Here is a 19,864-nt window from a genome sequence, read left to right as displayed (position 1 = left end):
TTGAAGGTTTCTTCCTTAAAACTTTTTTATTTTTTGCATGATAATTAACAAATCTTGACTAAATATTGTCTGGCAAAATGTATACCGGGTAGTAACTTTATTAGTTGAACAATAATGAGCTAATTTGATTGATGAAGTATAGGCTTATTCATTACCACAAAACAGTATATTTATCAAGTGACGTGATTCTAACAAGTGATAAGATAATTGACTAGTACATGTACAACAATGCAGTCACTTGCAAGTTGCCGCGTTGTAAAATAATAATTATTGTCAGATAGTGAATTATTTGACAAAGTATTAGAAATAGTCTGAGTTTGAAAATCTTTTGATTTGTACAGAATATTATATATTGTATTATGATGTTGTAATTTGTGTTGACCTCTTGTCGCACACAATAGTGTGCCTGAGTGCTAATAAAGATCTCTCTCTCTCTCTCTCTCTCTCTCTCTCTCTCTCTCTCTCTCTCTCTCTCTCTCTCTCTCAATAAAAGGTAATGGCTCTGTTACGTTTTACATACAATCTGTGTTAAACTTAAACGGTTATTTGCTTTGGTATGAATAAATTGTTATTCTGTCGAATTCCGTTTTATCGTTATTTCTTTTGCAAACATGAATTGCACATCATATCGATATTGAATTGACTAAGTGAAAAAAACCTTTATCGTGACTGTATATCGGCAAAACTACACAAAACTACAAGTGACAGAACGAAACACTATACCGATATTTACATGTATTGACCAGTCTTCATACTAAACTGATGAGCGACAGAGCGGAGTTATAATGATTATATAATGTTGACCAAAATTGACCAAACTTTTCACCAAAAATGATAACTCGCTTAATTCGAACACTCAAATAACTCGAAGTTTTTTCGTGGTTCCGTCGACTTCGAGTTAACGAAGTTCCATTGTATATAAATACTGTACACACATCCAGACCTGAACTTACCTATATGTTTTATCTATATTTTTTCTGTTTTTGTTTGTTTGTCTATTCGTGTTTTGTTGTTTTTTTTTTGTTGTTGTTTTTTCTTTAACAGGTATTATCATAATATCAAACTATCACACTTGTCAAATTATGATAAGCTATATAAGATTCCGTATAGGGTGGGAACATCCTCGGATTGAAGTCCATCGAGATCTGTCTCAATTTTTCGAAGGTGTTCAAAACCACAAGGACACGTATATTATCTACAGTCTGTATTATTTGTTTGAGCTTATCCAATTGCACCGCATATTTTCTATTACCTGTAAAAAAGAATAACGATCAGTTGGACAAGTCCTTCACAGACTTAATTCATGTTAAAGAAGAAGGCATGATATTTAAAAAAAAAAAAAAAAAAAGTAGAGACCTGAGGAGGGTCGAATCGATACATCTCTCAAGATGTTACGGTCGCTTGGTTCGTTGGAACTCTTCTGTGTTGAGAGGTAATAAAATACCAAATGGATCCAAATGTATTTTTGAAGTCTAAGCACATTAAATTCTTTGAAAGATGTCTTCAGATATTACCTGAGAGATATTCTTCGTTAGACAGTAACAGGTAATGTATTTGTTTGAAAATGTGAGTATTTAGATTAAAGAAATTACTTGAAACGGCAGATTTCTAGGTATACTGGATCAGCTGACTGGCCCGGCCTTGACAAGCCGGTTCCGTTTATTACAAGGCAAATGGTAATATTTTGAAATATATGTATCTTGAATGACATGGACATGGTATTGCATACATTAGAAATCTTGATAAATTTCGACAGAATGTAAAAGATCAGTATGTCCACCATTAGTTAACTGTAAGATGCTTTAGTACACTTGACTTGTGCCGAGTAATTTAAAAGATTTGAAAAATAACCAAATGGTTGAACACCTCCACTAATATTTTGATGTGGTAAACTTGTTAAGGGGTAGCTACAGAAGCATTAAAAACAGATATTTCAATATAAAATTATTTCAATTAGATAAAATGGTCTAGTTTATAATTGGTAAATATATTCAGAAACTACAAAATTTAGAGAGCTTATCTATCTTTTTTTGTGAAACACTAAAGCTTACGATAATAACATTGTATTATACAATTATGGCCCTCTGTGTCGGGATATATCCAGAATTATGTCCCTGGGAAGGGTTATTTTTCCGAGGGCGTAGTTCTGGATATATCCCTACACAGAGGGTCTTAATAGTTTTATTATACCGGAAAAAAAACCCACAATAAATTGAATTTAATAAATTGTATTTTATTGATTTATAACAGCAAAATATATAGTAACAGTGTATAATTAACAACAGACATAATAAAAACACCAACTAAAACAGTCGACAACAAACGCAAAATAGTTCCACTGCCCGACTTCCGATGCAAGCACGTTCGATGACGAATGGTTATTCATCGGGCGGAGGGGTTATACACCGGTATATAATACTCTGCTGCCATCGTTACATGGTTATTCGACGGGTTATACCCCGGGGACGGCATTTGTCGGGGGATATTCAATTTATAAAATGTCAGGTGATATGTTTTCGTCCAATGAAAAGATTTCTAACAAAAGTGAGGTATAATAATAGTATTTATGTTGTGCCAGGCTTTTTTTTTCAAATGATCAAAATAGCATTTATTTAGGTTTTACATTGCTAGTTTGTCTGTAAGTTGATCATAACAAATCAGGCAAATCTTCTTTCTGTGCAGTGTATTTCCCATAGTCCCCATATTGGCATATAATCAAGCATAGGTATTGAAATTGTTGAATAGTAGGTGGCTTTTGTTCAAATTATTTGTTTATGTTTCTTCTTGATATGCAATGTAATGAATATATGATGCTTTCTGGGGTAAATCTCATTTTGCCTGTCTTTTAACGATGCCCTATCTGGTGACCTTTGCACTCTTCTGTACAGAATTCACCCATATACATTACAACTATCTGCAAATAACCTGATGGTGGATGACTTTACATAGTACAGGAGATGGTTTTTGAATAATAGACACAAGATGGGTCAAAACATGTTGCCGAGGGGCACTCGATCCGGATTGTATTTAGGTATAGAGTCTAATGCTTGACAATCTACAAATACTCACTCAGGTGTCTACAGCTCAAGGAGTTGCTGATCCATCTGAGCGTTGTCCCTACAGTCCTATGTAGAGAAGTATCTGATGTTGTACCTTATTAAAATCAAGAAGGATATAAGTGTCTTTGTTCTGAGAGATCAATAATCTCGACTAAGTCTTAAACGGTAATGGACCATTTGTGTTACTTCCAGTTTGGACAGTTAATACAACAAAACAAAATGAAACAGTAACAAAAACAGCACTACCAAGTTGGCCCAAGTTTCCTCTGGCCCTGACACCAGACCTGGACACTCTGATCATAAGATTGTGTCAGTATATAAATTCATCTCATATCATGTGTCAGCTTAATTGAGACCTCAAGCATCCAGTTGACCCTTGAGTTTTAACAATGTCAGAAGTGAAATCACTATTTCTGAGAAATGTGAAGGTCAAAACATAAGTCAAATAGATATATCACTTCAATCGGAAGAGTCACTCAGATCTCAATTTGGGGAGTCAAACACATACTCTCAAGGGTCTACTTGATGCCCTGAGGCTTCATTTTTGGCGTGCAATGAAATAATTATTTTCACTAATACTATGTTTTTTGTTTTTGTATTGTAGAATGACGATTGCCTTTTTTGCCTTGTCCGGACTTGACATGTTGAATTCATTACATGTTATAGAGAAAGATAAAAAGGAGATTATCGATTGGATCTATTCATTACAGCTTCTTCCTACAGAGGATGGTAATATTTCTGTAGCACGGATGTATTTAAAAGCGGGATAGTTCATATCATTACTGATTACCAGTACCAGTTTTGATGCCTGTCTAGATTAACTAGCAAACACAATTGTACAGTGTAGGTGTTGATCTTAGTATAAATATTGCTTTGTGAAAGTCTTCTCATTATCTTATTTCAATAACCAGAAACTTGTCTGTTATGTTCAATATGACTTATTACGTATTATATATATGTAACCCTGGTAAATACTAGCCCTAATATACCACTTAGCTAAAGGGATTTTCTCTTTAGCTTGATTGGTTGAGCGTAGACTAGTAAGCCAGAGGTACCAGGTTCGATCCCCAGAGGAGGCAGGGATTTAAATTTAACTAATCATGCGCTCTGTTACATTGGTGCCCATGTACAGACTCCGGAATGATACTCACATGTACAGCTGCTTGCCAAAGCATCGCTGTTGCCCCTGAAAACTTGAGGACGAGTTCTTTCCTGGAGTATGTAACCCTGGTAAATATTAGCCGCAATATACCGCTCGGCTAGTGAGATCTTCTCTTTAGCTCAATCGGTTGAGTGTAAGACTAGTAAGCCAAAGGTCCCGGGTTCGATCCCTAGCAGAGGCACATGCAATGTATAATGATCGCACAGTTATTTTCGATCATATTATATAGTCTTTTCAAAATCTGTCCAAAGTAACTCTCGCCTCTAAATTCTTAAATTTCAATTGTCAATTGGTGTCATCAAACTCTAAGTAGATATTCCAATGGATGCTATGCATGAGTATAGTATTTATTTGATATTTATGATATTGATTACCCCTGTCGAGCGTCTTGTGATCATTAACCAGAAATCTAGCTCACTGGTCTGACCATGCCATGCAAATGCATGGACAAAGAAGCTGGTCATCTTTAAATATAAAACATAGCATTATCATAATGATATTTTTAGATAGCAGATAAATTCTTACTTTTATATTTTTAGCTCACCTGAGCCGAAGGCTCATGTGAGCTTTTGCTACGGGGTATCATCCGGCGTCTGTCGTGCGTCGTCCGTTAACTTTTTTTAACCGAGAGTGTTGAAATTCGCATTGAATGATTAGTTAGAAGGTCCTGACTAGATATTTGTATTCATTAAGTGAAAGTAAAATTCAAGATGGCTGCCATGATCGCCATCTTTGAAATTATGTTTTTCCTTATAACTCCAATATTGTTTGCTTCGTAGTAATAAGACTTTCTAGGAATGTTCTAGTGACATTTCTGAAAAAGAGGTGTTGTTTCAAAAACTCATTGAATTTACAAGATGGCCACCACAGCAATTATCTTCTGATGAGCTATGGAAAAGTACTTTATTTTTTGTTTGTGAACAAGATATCTAATGACTGGAACATCATTTAGAGTTGATTTTCAATAACAATGTTCAGATAGTGATGATAAAGAGACGAGTTTAATTTGGAGTATGTATAATGAATGGTTGATTTTTAGTTACATTTTTTTGTAATTTAATTGTATGGTATGTACCTGTCTGTATACACTGTATATATCTTCAGTGTGAACATTGTCGCTAGGGGTCCATAATGGGGGAACTGACAGCTGACTAGCTTGGCTGCTAACAACACCAACTGTATATCTCCTCAGTGTGAACATTGCTGCTTGGGGTCCCAAATGGGGGGGTTCTGTAGAACATTTCTTTGTTTAAGATAACTAGGCTTTTGGATTTTCTCCTCTCTGATACCAATTAGTTTTGATGAGAAAACCTGTTAGCTTAATCTCTGCATGAAACCATAATATTGCTGGTTTAGGGTCACACAGGAAAACAATAAAATTAATTAGATAAGGGCAGCAGAGGTCTGGGAATGGAGCCCTATCTCCAGAGCTGCCCAGTTACCCAGTGTCTAGCTTTAATGTGTAAATATGGTAAATATCAGAAAACTTCTGATAATTTAAATGAGAGAGTCTTAAGTTTTCTAATTGATTAGTCATATACACATATATATATATATATTATGTAGTGATACTGTGCAAGTGGAAAACATGTCACATTGATACTATTTATGTCTTTACATTGCTTTAAGTAGGAATAATAATAGGACAACATTATGGGACAACATCAACTGACATATAAGATGATAATTGCATGCTGATAGCAACTATTGCAAAATTAGGTCACTGTGACCTACTTTTTCAATTATTACATTAGGGCAATAGAAATGGACATCCAGGATGAGAAAGGCATGCCGATAACAAATATTGCAAAATTAGGTCACTGTGACCTACTTTTTCAGTAATTATGCTAGGGCAATAGAAATGGACATCTAGGATGAGAAAGGCGTGCCGATAACAAATATTGCAAAATTAGGTCACTGTGACCTACTTTTTCAGTAATTATGCTAGGACATTAGAAATGGACATCTAGGATTAGAAAGGCATGCTGATAACAAATATTGCAAAATTAGGTCACTGTGACCTACTTTTTCATTAATTATGCTGGGGCATTAGAAATGGACATCTAGGATGAGAAAGGCATGCCGATAACAAATATTGCAAAATTAGGTCATTGAGACCTACTTTTTCAATAATTATATTAGGGCATTAGAAATGACATCTAGGATGAGAGGACATGCTGATAGCTAATATGGCAAAATTAGGTCACTGTGACCTTTTTCAATAATTATATTAGGGCAACAGAAATTGACATCTAGGATAAATGCATGCTGATAACTGATATTGCAAAAATAGGTCACTGTTACCTACTTTTTCAATAATTATATTAGGCAATTATTTTGTCTAGATTGCCTCGATAAGTTGACAATATACTGTAATGTCATTACTTCAACTTAATATGTATATCAAAATATTGCAAACATGCCATTCAACATTTTGATGATGAAAATGATGAAAACAAAAACTTGATAAATTTTGCTGAAGCTTCCTGTGGATGATCAGCATCGGACATAGATGGATTTCCATTGTGTGTGAAAAAACTACATCATTAAAGATATCCACCATTTTTTTGCCATCTCCAAAATCACATTCTCCAGAAATTTTAACCTTACATTCTTTGAGATAGACCCTTGGTAATATACTGCCCACCAGCCATGCAGCTATCAGCCTCTAGTTGGTTTGTAGGGGGATGTAAAAAAATGATATGGGGCTATAATCAATAATCACAGCAGGTGAGCGTTTAGGCCTATAGGTCTCTTGTTAATTAAGGGCTTTGTTATATTGCTGTAGCACTGTTGTTCCTGTCTAATGCAGTTGACTCCAAATTAATGCCATGTTTCCAGTTGTGTATGTTGTTATTTTTCTTAATGATATAAAAATCCAAAAATTTAAACACCAGTTCTTTTTATAAGAAACCACAAAATCAAGCGATCAATATTCTTAATTTTTCTCCTTAGTCTTATACTTTTGCTGCACAAATTTCTGTCAAGTGATACTTTTTCAGCTTTAAGGCCCTCAGAAACCATTGGGTAAAATGGTTGATATGTACCCATTTTATTCTGCACTTTTACCACAAAGGTGTTGAAATTAAATAAAAAAAACTTTCCTTCCTTACAGATTCGAACTTAAGCCAGTGTGGATTCAGGGGTTCCACAACGAATGGAAATGCTTTCGATACAGAAAAGGTATTTATATGTGTTTACCGTCCTGTTTGTAATCAAATCCCAGATAAGCAAAAGTCTTTCTGTGTTTGCTTTGATCTGCTCTGTAAGCAATAATGTAATATACATTGATATTTTACTTATTTCAAGAAACCAGACGACAGACTTAGATTGAATAAAAATTTTCATAAAATATTGTTTCCTGTTCTGATAAATTTATATGACATTGGCATGGCTAAGCCAGATAGACTTTTATCTCTCTCTCCTTGGCATACACCCTGGTAATTATAAATATTAGCCGCAATATTATGCCAATATACCACTTGGCTAGAGAGATCTATAAGCCAGAGGGCTCAGGTTCAATCCTTGGCAGAGGCAGTCATTTAAATTTCATTATATGTAATCATGTGCTCTGTTACACATATATGGTAACTACACCACTGTATCAACATTACTCAACTAAAAAAAAATCCATTAGAAATTAAATCATCACTGGATTTAAAAGGAAAGCATCTTAGTTAAGAACCTTCCATAAAATCTGTTATACTTTCCAATGGGATTTTCTAAGTTGAGGATTTTCCTAGGGTTACAGAATATTGATGAACTTAAGGCCAGGTATATATAGGATACCTACCATAACTATACTACTTTTCTAAATGAATATTAATACAATATTTACTGCATCTATTTTTCAGGCAAGACTGCATCCAATACAACTGGACAGTGGCCACATTGCTATGACTTACACTGCCCTGGCATCCCTCCTCATCCTTGGAGATGACCTTTCTAAGGTCAACAAGAGAGCTATAGCAGCAGGCCTGCAGGCATTACAGCAGGAAGATGGCAGGTTGATGTCAGAAGCTAGTCACTTCATTAATGTTCTTTTTCTGCCTTTTCAAAAATAAGTTTTGTAGATATATATAATTGCTATCGTCTTCTTCAGGAGTAAAGTACTGTTATCATATTCAAAAGTGTAATGAATCATGTAGACAATTATGTTGAAGAAAACATTTGAAAATTTTCACAGAAAATCAATTTTTGTAGGTTGTCTCCCTTTTACTTCATGTTTTATGTTTACCATGTTCAGGGCATGACTACAAATTTCAGCATCGCTGGTCTTTTGGGCAAGTTTGGGTTAAAAAGTACAAAAATGTATTTGTCCAAAGGTCCATTGAGGTCTAATTATACTGAATCTTTAATACGAGTTCGAAAACTATGTGGGTCAGTTGCCAGGTATTGACTGTATATATGCTTGTGGTTTTTCTCCGGGTACTCCAGCTTTCATCCACCTCCAAAACCTTGCATGCCCTTAAATGACCCTGACTGTTGAATAGGACGTTAAACAAAAACAAACAAACAAACAAATCTTAAATTCTCTAAAGAAAAGGTATAAAGTACATGAAATATGACCTTTGGTTGATGACTGTCAATAAGTGAGTAACATGTAGTTTATACAATATTTAATTGATATGTTCATACAATTTAATAATAGTTGTATTGCGAGTATGATGTGTGTATTTGTAATCAAGTTATACAAGTGAGTTATCTCCCTTGGACTTTTCTATTTTCTATTTTGAATATCTACATTACACAATATATTACTTGAGCCACTGTTGGAAAGAATTTATGTAAGCATTACATGCTATTTGATCCCATTGACTGAAAGGAACTTTGTAAATAAATTTTTGTTGCAAGGAAAACATAAAAATTACAAGAAACATTGTACTTGCCAACTGGGCAAGTAGTCATCAATATTTATTTGAAATCGGACCAAATCTACTGGCCCATGCAGAATACATACAGAATTTAATTCATAATATCATAATTTTGTAAAAACATCATTTTACATTTTAAAAAAAAGTTTATATTTCCTTTGTGTAACGATTCATCACTGCATCAATATAACGGATCGCAGACTGGTGCATCGATTCATCGTCTATCCTTGATTTTTAATGCAGTTTTGTGTAGTTTTCTCCCTTGACCAATGTTAGCATACATGTTGTAGTAAACAACATGGCTGCAAGGCCATTCCAACGGCTTATAAAGCTGCCTGTTGGAGTTCTTTCACATTCAAATATCTAAATTCTGCATTGTCGGAAACAGACAAAATGTATGTTTTTAAAGAAATTGCGACAAATAATATTCGAGAAATACCTCAAACAAAACATGACTACTGTACAATGGAATACCAGACATCTGATGAGCTCATCAGCTTCTCATATAGCGTGATACGTATCGTATCGTGACCCTTGTATCGGTATATCGCTACCCACCTTGCGATACACATCTCTATTTGTAATCTAGCAAAAGAATTTAATTCATGGTATCATACTATGGTTAAAACACCATTTAACATTTTAAAATGGCAATTTCTTTGTAATCTAACAACAGAATTTAATTCATTGTACAGTATATCATAGTTTGGTTAAAACATCATTCTTAATTAAGAAAGAGTTAATTCCTAAGTTTGTAATTTAACAAAAGAATTTAATTCATATTATCATAGTTTAAGGCACTCATTTGTCTGTTTCTCTGATGTTTAAATTTCATTTGTCTGTTTCTCTGTTGTTTAAATTTTCATTTGTCCAGTTTCATCTTGTTTATAACTTCTGCTGTTGTTTTAAAACTCAGAAAATAGTCACTTTTCAGTGTTTAGGGACAGAAAAGATGGCTGGTAGTCGCGCCTGACCAGTGGTCGCTTAATTCAGGTTGCTAGTAAAGTAAATAAGGTTGAGATATAAAGGAAAAAAAATCAAAAGAGGGAATCGCTTAATTCATGTGGTCGCTAAGGCATGTTTGACTGTATCTGCTTGGCTAATGATGCAAATATTTACAAGTTTATAATGTGAAAATGTTTTCTTTATCAGTTTCTGCTGTGTACCAGAGGGCAGTGAGAACGACATGAGATTTGTCTACTGTGCTGCCTGTACTTGTTATATGATTAATGATTGGAGTGGTATAGACACGGAAAAGGCTGTAAACTTCATCAGAAATAGCCAGGTGAGTTGTCTCCCTTCTTCTAATCCTAAATACCTCTGCAGTAGAACTGTCTTTTTATATAATTATAAAAAAAAAATCAGTTGTCAGTCAGCCACGTAACTGCATGGAGGGGTATGAACGTGCAAGCACTAGTACTGCGAGTGGCACAGGCGCGAACATACATTTGGTGATTTATCATTATACAAATAATCAACATCAAAATGGACCATTCTTATATGTTTCACTGCTTTGGTGAAATGTGAAATGTCCACAACTTTCATTTAATGTACTGCAGTACGTATTAAGTAATTATAAGTATGGTTTATAAACTTTCTATGAAGACATGTATTGGAATATGTGAAGGTATTGAACTCAGAGACACTATTGAGAAAGGTCCTAGACGGCAACTGTTTCTGTATAATATGATTATAGCAGAGATTTATAAAAAAAATAATAAAAGGATCCACAAATATCCAGAAAAATTAATAACTTAAATAATTCGAATTATTAAACCCCGGGTTTGATGAAATTCTCATGACTGACAAGGGCGTAGCTGCCATGTAAACACATAAGGCAAGGCTTGCTCATCATTTTCCTAAGTACATTCTGTATGTGTATTAGAATCGAGTAATTTTAAATTTCAAAAGTATTTCTTAATACATGTACTTTAACTTTTTTGGTCATCATCTTATTGAACTGTATTCATGCTTTTTTTGTTATCAGCTTATTAAACTGTATACATGTATGTGGGTAATATACATACATCCAAAAAAGTTTGAAACCAAAACAACATCAAAACTGCAGTATATAGACATATATTAATGTTGTGACCTCTTAGCTTTTACCTGACCTAATTTGCTCGCAAGTTTACCTGTGGAAACTGTGTCAAAAACAAAATATCATATTATTGAAATCATTTTAATTATGTCAATTTGGAAAAATTGTAACCAAATAATTAGAATTATTTAAGTTACAAGCTTACCGGTTATAAGTATTTATATATTAAAGTATTTAAAATGCGGAAGTATCCATCCACGTAAATATGGTATAATATACAGAGATCGGACAGAAGTATTCGGACAAATGGCTAATCTTAAGCGCCGTCGACTACCGTGAGGCGCACAAAAAACCGGATAAAATCTTAATAGGTTACTTGTTCGCTTATTACCGTACACCAGCGGGAAGGTGACGTCACTGTTGACGTCATCTACGTCACTAAACGTACGTGACATCTGCTGATGTTTTCTGACAGTCTGCTAAAGAAAGATGGGTCGGCGAAGTGTTGAACTGACGGTTGGTGAAAAGGAAGCTATCATCAAATTGATTAAGGCAGGAACCAAGCAATCAGTGGTTGCGGATGTTTTAAGTGTCTCGAAATCTACCATTTCAGATGTTTGGAAACGTTATGTAACCCGTGGAACAGTTGTTAATAACCCTCGATGCGGAAGGACGCCATTTCTGGACGAACGTGAGAAGCGTCGCGTTATTCTTTGTGTCCGGAAAAACAGAAGAAATTCTTTAGCCGAAATAACCAGCAAAGTAAATAATTCTAGGACCATTGTAAATGATGCTCCGGTTAGTTCCAAAACTATTGACAGGTTTTTAAAGTCTGAGGGCTACGCTAGACGAATTACAAAGAAAACTATGGTCGTTCGAGAGGTTAACCTGAGGAAAAGAGTATCTTTTTGTTACGAAAAAAGAAATTTGACAGTGGATAATTATTGGAAAGGTGTTATATTTTCCGATGAGAGCCAGATTGTTGTTGGTAATGACAACAGGATTTTTGTATGGCGAAAAAAGGACGAGGGGTACCGCCCGGATTGTGTCTGTCCCAGGTCACAAAGGAAACTTTCGGTGATGATTTGGGGGTGCATTACTTACAATGGAGTTGGAACCATATGTTGTGTTGACGGTACTATTAATGCTGTAAAATATATCCAAATTTTAGAAGATAATCTCTGGCCGGTAATTGCCAGACACTTTGCAAATGACAGGTATGTGTTTCAACAAGACAATGCCCCCGTTCACAAGGCCCGTGTGGTGTCGGAATATTTTGAAAACAACAATATTTCAACATTAGAATGGCCTCCACAGAGCCCAGATTTAAATATAATTGAAAATGTGTGGCTGAAGATTAAAATAAAACTTAAATCGATGGTACACAACATCAACAATAAAAACCAACTGTACGAGGCTATCACGGATGTGTGGCGATCGTTGGACACGGAATACATCCAGAGTTTATATAACACAATCCCAGACCGTCTGAAGGAAGTCAGGAAAGCAAAGGGCAATATTACCAAATATTAAGTAAGTAAAACAAACAGGTTTTTCAGATATGGCGGTTTTAATTTAGGCAACACTATACCGCACGTTATAACGCAACGTCATTTTGTCTGAATACTTCTGTCCGGTCTCTGTACTTGATAGAACTATCCCGTGAAGTAATTTGACTATGGTTGAGAAGATGAATTATTTATATGACCATATCCGTAAACTGTAAAACGAGAGTAGGTCTAGCCCAACTACATATAGCTTACGATACGATAGCTATGAATTAAAACAGTGTTACTTTCCTTTGTAATTTAGCACAATGGAGTCTCAAAAATTGCGAAAATAATCCGGTAATGTTCAATGGTCTTCTGTTTTTATTATCGTCGTGTTTTCTGGGTCACGTTCTAATAACCGACGCCACGAAATGTCATACAGCTAATGGACCGAAGTGTTATCCACTCCAAACCTCCACTTATCGACTATAAATGCCTGATTCTATAGCTGGTTGGCTTCCTACGTCATCAAATTCATTTCCCGCGAAATTACTGGGAAATCTAAAACAATTCTTTAAATGAAATGAAGCGAAAAAAATAGAAAACGTCTAAATAAAAGCATCCTGATCAGTATTGAGTACAACGTTAAAGTTCATTGTAAATAATTGCTACTATTTGCTAACCTAAAGCATAAGTTTTTTAAATCAAATTATTTTAAAATCAATATTTCGTTTCTATTATAATCTTGAAATTTATATCACAAGATCATTTAGAAGCTTTGCAGTACTGACTCTTTCAAACGCACAGATGTTTTGATTTGAGCAAAATTGGCGACCCGAAGCTGTGAGGCAGTTTGGATTGGAATTGAAATGCGTATATTTCGGCAAGTAAACATTGTACAATGTCCCAGTGTGGTCTGATCATCTAATTTTGTCATTATGTAGTCAGAACAGTTGTGGTTTAGTTGCTACGGTCATTAACATAAAAATTCGGATTATTATATAAATACTTATTTAATGAATTTTGCTGGATATTTGTGGATCCAGGGTTGGATGAATTAATCTGATGCTTAAACCATAAACTTGTATTGAGGCACAGTGTTCTAGTGGTAGGACGCTGGACAACATGGCTGAAAGGTCGCTTGTTCCAGTCCTGGCACATAACTCCATTGTGTTCCAGTTGACTCATGGTCAGCTGTAAATGAGTATGTAGTGGGGCAGTGCAAGAAATGTCATGTGTAAGCTGTTAGTGCCAAAATGGTAGCTGCTGGCTGTGTGCTCTCCAGTGAGTTGAGAAAGACGTTGGCTGATTGCTAAAGGCAAAATAACCATGGGTAATGTTCTGTGAACTGCTTTGAGAGGGCTATGTTGCTGTGATATAGTGATATATAAAAAGTCCAATTTATTATTATTATTATTTGTGATTCCCTGATCATATTTTGTGTAATTAAGTAAAAAAACTGAGTTGATCTGTCTTTGACTTTACAGACTTATGAAGGAGGAATAGCTCAGGGACCAGGACTGGAAGCACATGGTATTAACCTCCGTTTGTATTCCACAATTATTTATCAGATATGGACTTACCAAAATTGTCAATTTTCATGACCCAGGAGTATCACGTTTGCCCCTGGGGAGGGGGTAAACTTAACTCTAGTTTATATAGGGAAATCATATTTTCGACTATAATTTGTTTGATTTAGATTGAAATCATTCTAACTTGGTTCACATGGATGACAGTTTAATGGCATGCGTATGTTGGCCCTGACTGACCCCCAGGGGCTAATGGGCGGGACAAAAATGGGTCAAATTGACTGAAATTTCAAAAATCTTCTTCTTTGCTCTCAGGTATGATGGAATCAAATACTCTTATAGATGGAAGGGTCTTAAGGTGCTTTACCATAATTGTGAATTTCATGACCCGGGGGTCTTGCATTTGTCCCCTGGAGAGGGAGTAAACTTTACTATAGTTTATATAAGGGAAATCACAATTTTGACTATAATTTGTTTGATTGGTATTGGAATTAATTCTAACTTGGTTAACATTATCAGCTTGTGATGGTAGTTTGATGGTATGCACATGTTGGCCCTGACTGGCCCCCAGGGGCTGATGGGCGGGGCTAAAAAGGGTCAAATTGACTGAAATTGAGGGCATATTTAATATGGTCCCTTAATTGAGGACATATTTAATATGGTCCCTTAATTGAGGACATATTTGATATGGTCCCTGAATTGAGGACATATTTGATATGGTCCCTGAATTGAGGACATATTTGATGTCCCTGAATTGAGGACATATTTGATATGGTCCCTGAATTGAGGACATATTTGATATGGTCCCTGAATTGAGGACATATACTTTAATATGGTCCCTGAATTGAGAACATATTTAATATGGTCCCTGAATTGAGAACATATTTGATATGGTCCCTGAATTGAGGACATATTTAATATGGTCCCTGAATTGAGGACATATTTTATATGGTCCCTGAATTGAGGACATATTTGATATGGTCCCTGAATTGAGGACATATATTTTAATATGGTCCCTGAATTGAAGACATTTTTAATATGGTCCCTGAATTGAAGACATATTTTAATATGGTCCCTGAATTGAGGACATATTTGATATGGTCCCTGAATTGAAGACATATTTTAATATGGTCCCTGAATAGAAGACATCTTTTAATATGGTCCCAGAATTGAGGATATATTTAATATGGTCCCTGAATTGAAGACACATTTAATATGGTCCCTGAATTGAAGACATATTTTAATATGGTCCCTGAATTGAGGACATATTTAATATGGTCCCTGAATTGAAGACATATTTATTATGGTCCCTGAATTGAGGACATATTTTAATATGGTCCCTGAATTGAAGACATATTTAATATGGTCCCTGAATTGAGGACATATTTTATATGGTCTCTTACTTCCTAGATGAGTACCTCAATTTGAGTTTGATGGGATATACATGATGGCTGCCAGAGGACATTTTGAATGTTCACACTTGAAGATTGTCACCACTAAATACTGAAGAAATCTTGTTGAAAATTTTAAGAATTTGACTTTTAATTAAGCAAGACTTAGAATTTGCTTTGACCTTAACAATTTGTTGTATGTTTTGGACAGGTGGGTCGACATTCTGTGGTCTGGCTGCACTGGTTTTGATGGAGAGACTGGAGGAAGCCTTTTGTGCTAAGGAGCTGAAGCGACTACGGTGGTGGTGTATAGCTCGACAGCAGACAGGTTTTCAGGGCCGACCCAATAAACCAGTGGACACTTGTTACTCGTTCTGGGTTGGTGCTAGTCTAAAGGTAGGCAGTGTTCTTATTATGCTGTTTTAACAGCTTAATATACAGTGCTCTTGCTTTTCTCATAATGATGCTGTTATAAATCTTATTTTCTGAAGAATGTTTTGATTTGAGATGATAGTAATATGCAGCTTTAATTAATGTAGAGATGAAATGATGGTGATCACCTTTTCCTATTTTCCCAAGTCATTCCTTTAAACATATCGCATTCAAAATAAAAATAATCTTTAAATTACAGATTACTTAATAATTTCAGCGGTATATATCACTGAACTATTTTTCCACAGGCAAGCTATGATATTTTCCGAAAGACATTTTTTTGAAAGAAAAAATATGTGGATTGCTGGTCATTCCTTTATATTTACCATTGTATGGCACTGCCACTATATAACCCTACCAATTCAGTTGCGAGTTCACCAGCTTATGAACTGCCAACTGAAATTTGAATTAGAAAATTAAAAAAAAAAAAAAACGCACGACAAATAAAAAATCGCAGATGGTAAATATAAGCATTGAACGGCTTTCAGTTGGCATTCATATTCAATATGAATGCCAACTGAAAGCCGTTCAATGCTTAAGAACATACACAGGCAAAATGGCTTCATGTCAATTCAGGTCAAATTCATGTCAATTTCAGGTCAATATCTTTTCAGGTCAAATTGACATGAAGACATTTTGCCTGTGTATCATATTGAAAAAAAAAATTCTATATAGATTACTAATAAATTCATCAATTTATCACTAAATTGTTTTTCAATTAGCAAGCTGTGATATTCTCCTAAGGGCATTGTTTTGCAACAAAAAATAAATAAAAAGTTGTCGATTGAAGAAGATCTCATTGGATATGTTTTCTTTTACTCTTTCAGCTGCTCAATATGTTTAAATTAAGCAATGCAGACTTTAACCGAGGGTTCCTCATGTCGACACAGCAGGCCATTACTGGAGGGTTCTCCAAGTGGCCTGACCATTCACCCGGTGGGTATACCTCTACAAGGTTTTTATGACCACTATGGCTGTTCAAGTTACTTATTTTACAAACTGAAAATGATAAGCACTCATTAAAAACTGAATGAATATTTTGAAGATTATTTATTTACCTTACAAAATGAATTTAAGAAGTGATAAAAACATTCATTCAAATCCGAAACATATTTTGACAAAATCCACATTTAGATATTAGGGTGTCTCAAAATGTGTGATTTTATAGCGGAGTTATTTCCCTTGATATATTTGTTTGTTTATATTTGATATATTTGTTTGTGTATATTTGATATATTTGTTTGTTTATATTTGATATATTTGTTTGTTTATATTTGATATATTTGTTTGTTTATATTGTTATCTCTTAAATGCAAATGTTTCTTTTTGTTTCAGATGCACTCCATGCCTACTTCGGAGTATGTGGGATGTCTTTATTAGGAGAACCCGGAGTACAGAAAATGCATGCTGCATTAAACCTAAGTAAAACCACGGCGCAACATTTGCATAATATACACAAACAGTGGCACTAGGAATTTGACATGTTTTTTTTCTTCATATTATGAATACATTTTAATTTTCAAATCCATCGGGTCCAAATCCTGGCATCAAATTTTTTGTTCTCTTTCCTTTTTCATGTTCCTTTGCATAAATTCAGGATTCTGGACACACATTATATGAAGGGGATAGAAAATTTTAACTCTCAAAGAAAACCATTATCTAGAAAATGTTCACTCTTGAAGAAAACCATTGTCTGATGGATGTGTTTAAATCTGTAGTATAACTTTTTTTTACAGTAATTTAAAAAAAAAAACAAAAACAAAAAACTCGTCAGACATATTAAATGCACCTTGAGAAATGTGCTTATTCATCTGCTACAACTTCAATATGTAAAACCATTGTACGATAACAGTCCCGATGTTACAGAAAGATGTACTCAATGACACCACCTTGGGAGAAGGTTCATTCTACAGTTGTCATAAAAATCTTACAATATTTCAAATTATGTACCAGATATTCTTGTATACATTTTTTTTTTTTATATCTAAGCATATTTTGTACTTAAATATTTATTTAGAATTGACTACATTTTATATGGAGATCGTGATGTATACACGACAGTTATTTAAATTGTTTAGCTGTAGATGTTGGTTCAACACAGAGGATGTCTGTCTGTTTTGTGTCTATGCCACTGACAGTTGTCTCCCTTGGTACAAATTCTCACAGTTTTGCATAAAATCAAATGTTTTTTCAAAATGTGCTTATACGCGTACAAACAGTTCATCACATGTTATTTATGTATAGCCAAATACCCCGGTAACAATATTTATTAACACAAATATATGTAGTTGTCTTTATTCTTCATTCTGTACCCAGCTATTTTTCCTGTAAATGCGAATTTGTTATAATATAAACCGATTTTAGAAGGTATACTTGTGTTCGAAATATAGGGGCATTAAAGTGGTATTCCTTCATTCAGACAGCAGAAACATGCAAAATTGCTAGTGATAAAATTTGTGTCTGAACAAGGTTTATAAGAGTGTTTGTGCCTACTGGTAATGAAATTAATGCAGAAATGTACAAAAAAATGATGAATTGTACACAAATACCGTCTATTTTTGCGGAATTAGTAACACTGCCGGGCAAATTAAGAATTTTTAGAAATTTATCCTGGAAGAACTTAGGTTTACTCTGTGAGTAAAACCGCCGTGTTAATGTAAAGATACAACTTTTACTACTTGGGAAAAATATATTTTCCATTTCGTTATATTTTGATGACTTATACTTTATTCAAACGACGGAATGCCCCTTTAAGAAAAATCTAAATTTAGAATTTCCTGTTTTATTAACTGGTTTTTCATCTTCATGCTCATTTCTGGTAATTCCTAAATACACTTGCTGTTAAATTCCTTTAAGCTGGGAATATGGAATTCGGTACAAGTGTACACTTGATATGGGTTACCTGTTCACATGTCTACGGTACAGTGTAGTCACTAATTAGAAATGCGTCACTTACTGCGACTTCATGCATAATCTTCTCTCACCTACAGGTGTGATGCTAAATAAATCTTCATACTCATTTCTACTGTACTTTAATATCTAGAATGAAATGACATAATGAAAAAGAACAAAGAAACAATAAAAAGATAAAAAAAAAATGGTATGGACTGTTTTGTTGTCTTTTGTCTTTCTCAGTAAACACAAATTACATGTGTATAATGTAAGCATTATTAGTAAACACAAGAATACATTACCCTAGAAAATAAAACATTTTTAGTATTAAAATATAAACGTTTATAATGTAAACATTCTCAATGAACGCAAAGGACATGTGTTGTAAACATTGTCAGTAAACGTCTAAATCCATGCGTATTTAACACTGCAGTGCGTGTACATACCAGCACATCTTCAAACGTTCAAGGAGTCATTCAGTTTACAAGATAGCTGTCATCTTGCTGGCAGAGCGATTTACCTGATTTTTTTGGTCCCCTACCGGGACTATAGGTTTTGCCTACGTCCGTCCTGTTAAAGTTTTGGTTAAAGTTTTAAATGGCACACCATTCAATTAATAATGGTATTATGATGCTAATTCTTTGCATAGAGGTTTTTTGGGTGTGTGGCATTACTTTTGTACAGTTAGAAATGAAAAATTATTTTCATTTTTTGAATTTTATTTCATAATATGGATTTAACTGTTTTCTCTGTATTGAATGATTGACTGATATGAGATTCTTTTGGAATAAAATCAGTGTACAATGTACTACTATGCTGTGCTATGTAGAATCATATTTATATTTCAATCTAAGGCTGTTATTACACATTTGAATTTAAATTCACCTCAAATTCTTTTACTCTGTACAGTAGACATACCAAAAGAATACCATAATATCTTTTAGGGGCATGGGAAACATTGTTTATTCAACCCAATAAGAGTTGAATTTACACA

At 34.4% G+C, this 19,864-nt stretch overlaps 1 protein-coding gene across 1 annotated transcript; it reads left to right on the top strand.

Moving 5' to 3' along the window:
- The first annotated feature begins 1,417 nt into the window (after positions 1-1,417).
- LOC117334532 (geranylgeranyl transferase type-1 subunit beta-like) lies at positions 1,418-19,081 on the top strand. Its single transcript, XM_033894214.1, has 9 exons — positions 1,418-1,545; positions 3,664-3,788; positions 7,337-7,404; positions 8,076-8,227; positions 10,248-10,380; positions 14,114-14,159; positions 15,758-15,942; positions 16,806-16,914; positions 17,314-19,081. The coding sequence occupies exons 1-9, from the start codon at positions 1,448-1,450 to the stop codon at positions 17,448-17,450; spliced, it is 1,053 nt and encodes a 350-aa protein (XP_033750105.1). The 5' UTR covers positions 1,418-1,447; the 3' UTR covers positions 17,451-19,081.
- Positions 19,082-19,864: the final 783 nt, after the last annotated feature.

This window comes from Pecten maximus, chromosome 9 (genome assembly GCF_902652985.1).
Source record: "Pecten maximus chromosome 9, xPecMax1.1, whole genome shotgun sequence".
In the NCBI taxonomy this organism is placed as follows: domain Eukaryota; kingdom Metazoa; phylum Mollusca; class Bivalvia; order Pectinida; family Pectinidae; genus Pecten; species Pecten maximus.
Note: the sequence above shows the minus strand (reverse complement) of the source record. Positions and strands in the feature narration are given on the sequence as shown.

Bases quoted from the DNA above. Each gene is read 5' to 3' on its own strand.
- LOC117334532 (XM_033894214.1), top strand. From the start codon at position 1,448: ATGGATCCAAATGTATTTTTGAAGTCTAAGCACATTAAATTCTTTGAA. The intron at 7,405-8,075 runs GTATTTATATGT...TCTATTTTTCAG, and splicing joins ATGCTTTCGATACAGAAAAG to GCAAGACTGCATCCAATACA. The intron at 10,381-14,113 runs GTGAGTTGTCTC...TTGACTTTACAG, and splicing joins ACTTCATCAGAAATAGCCAG to ACTTATGAAGGAGGAATAGC.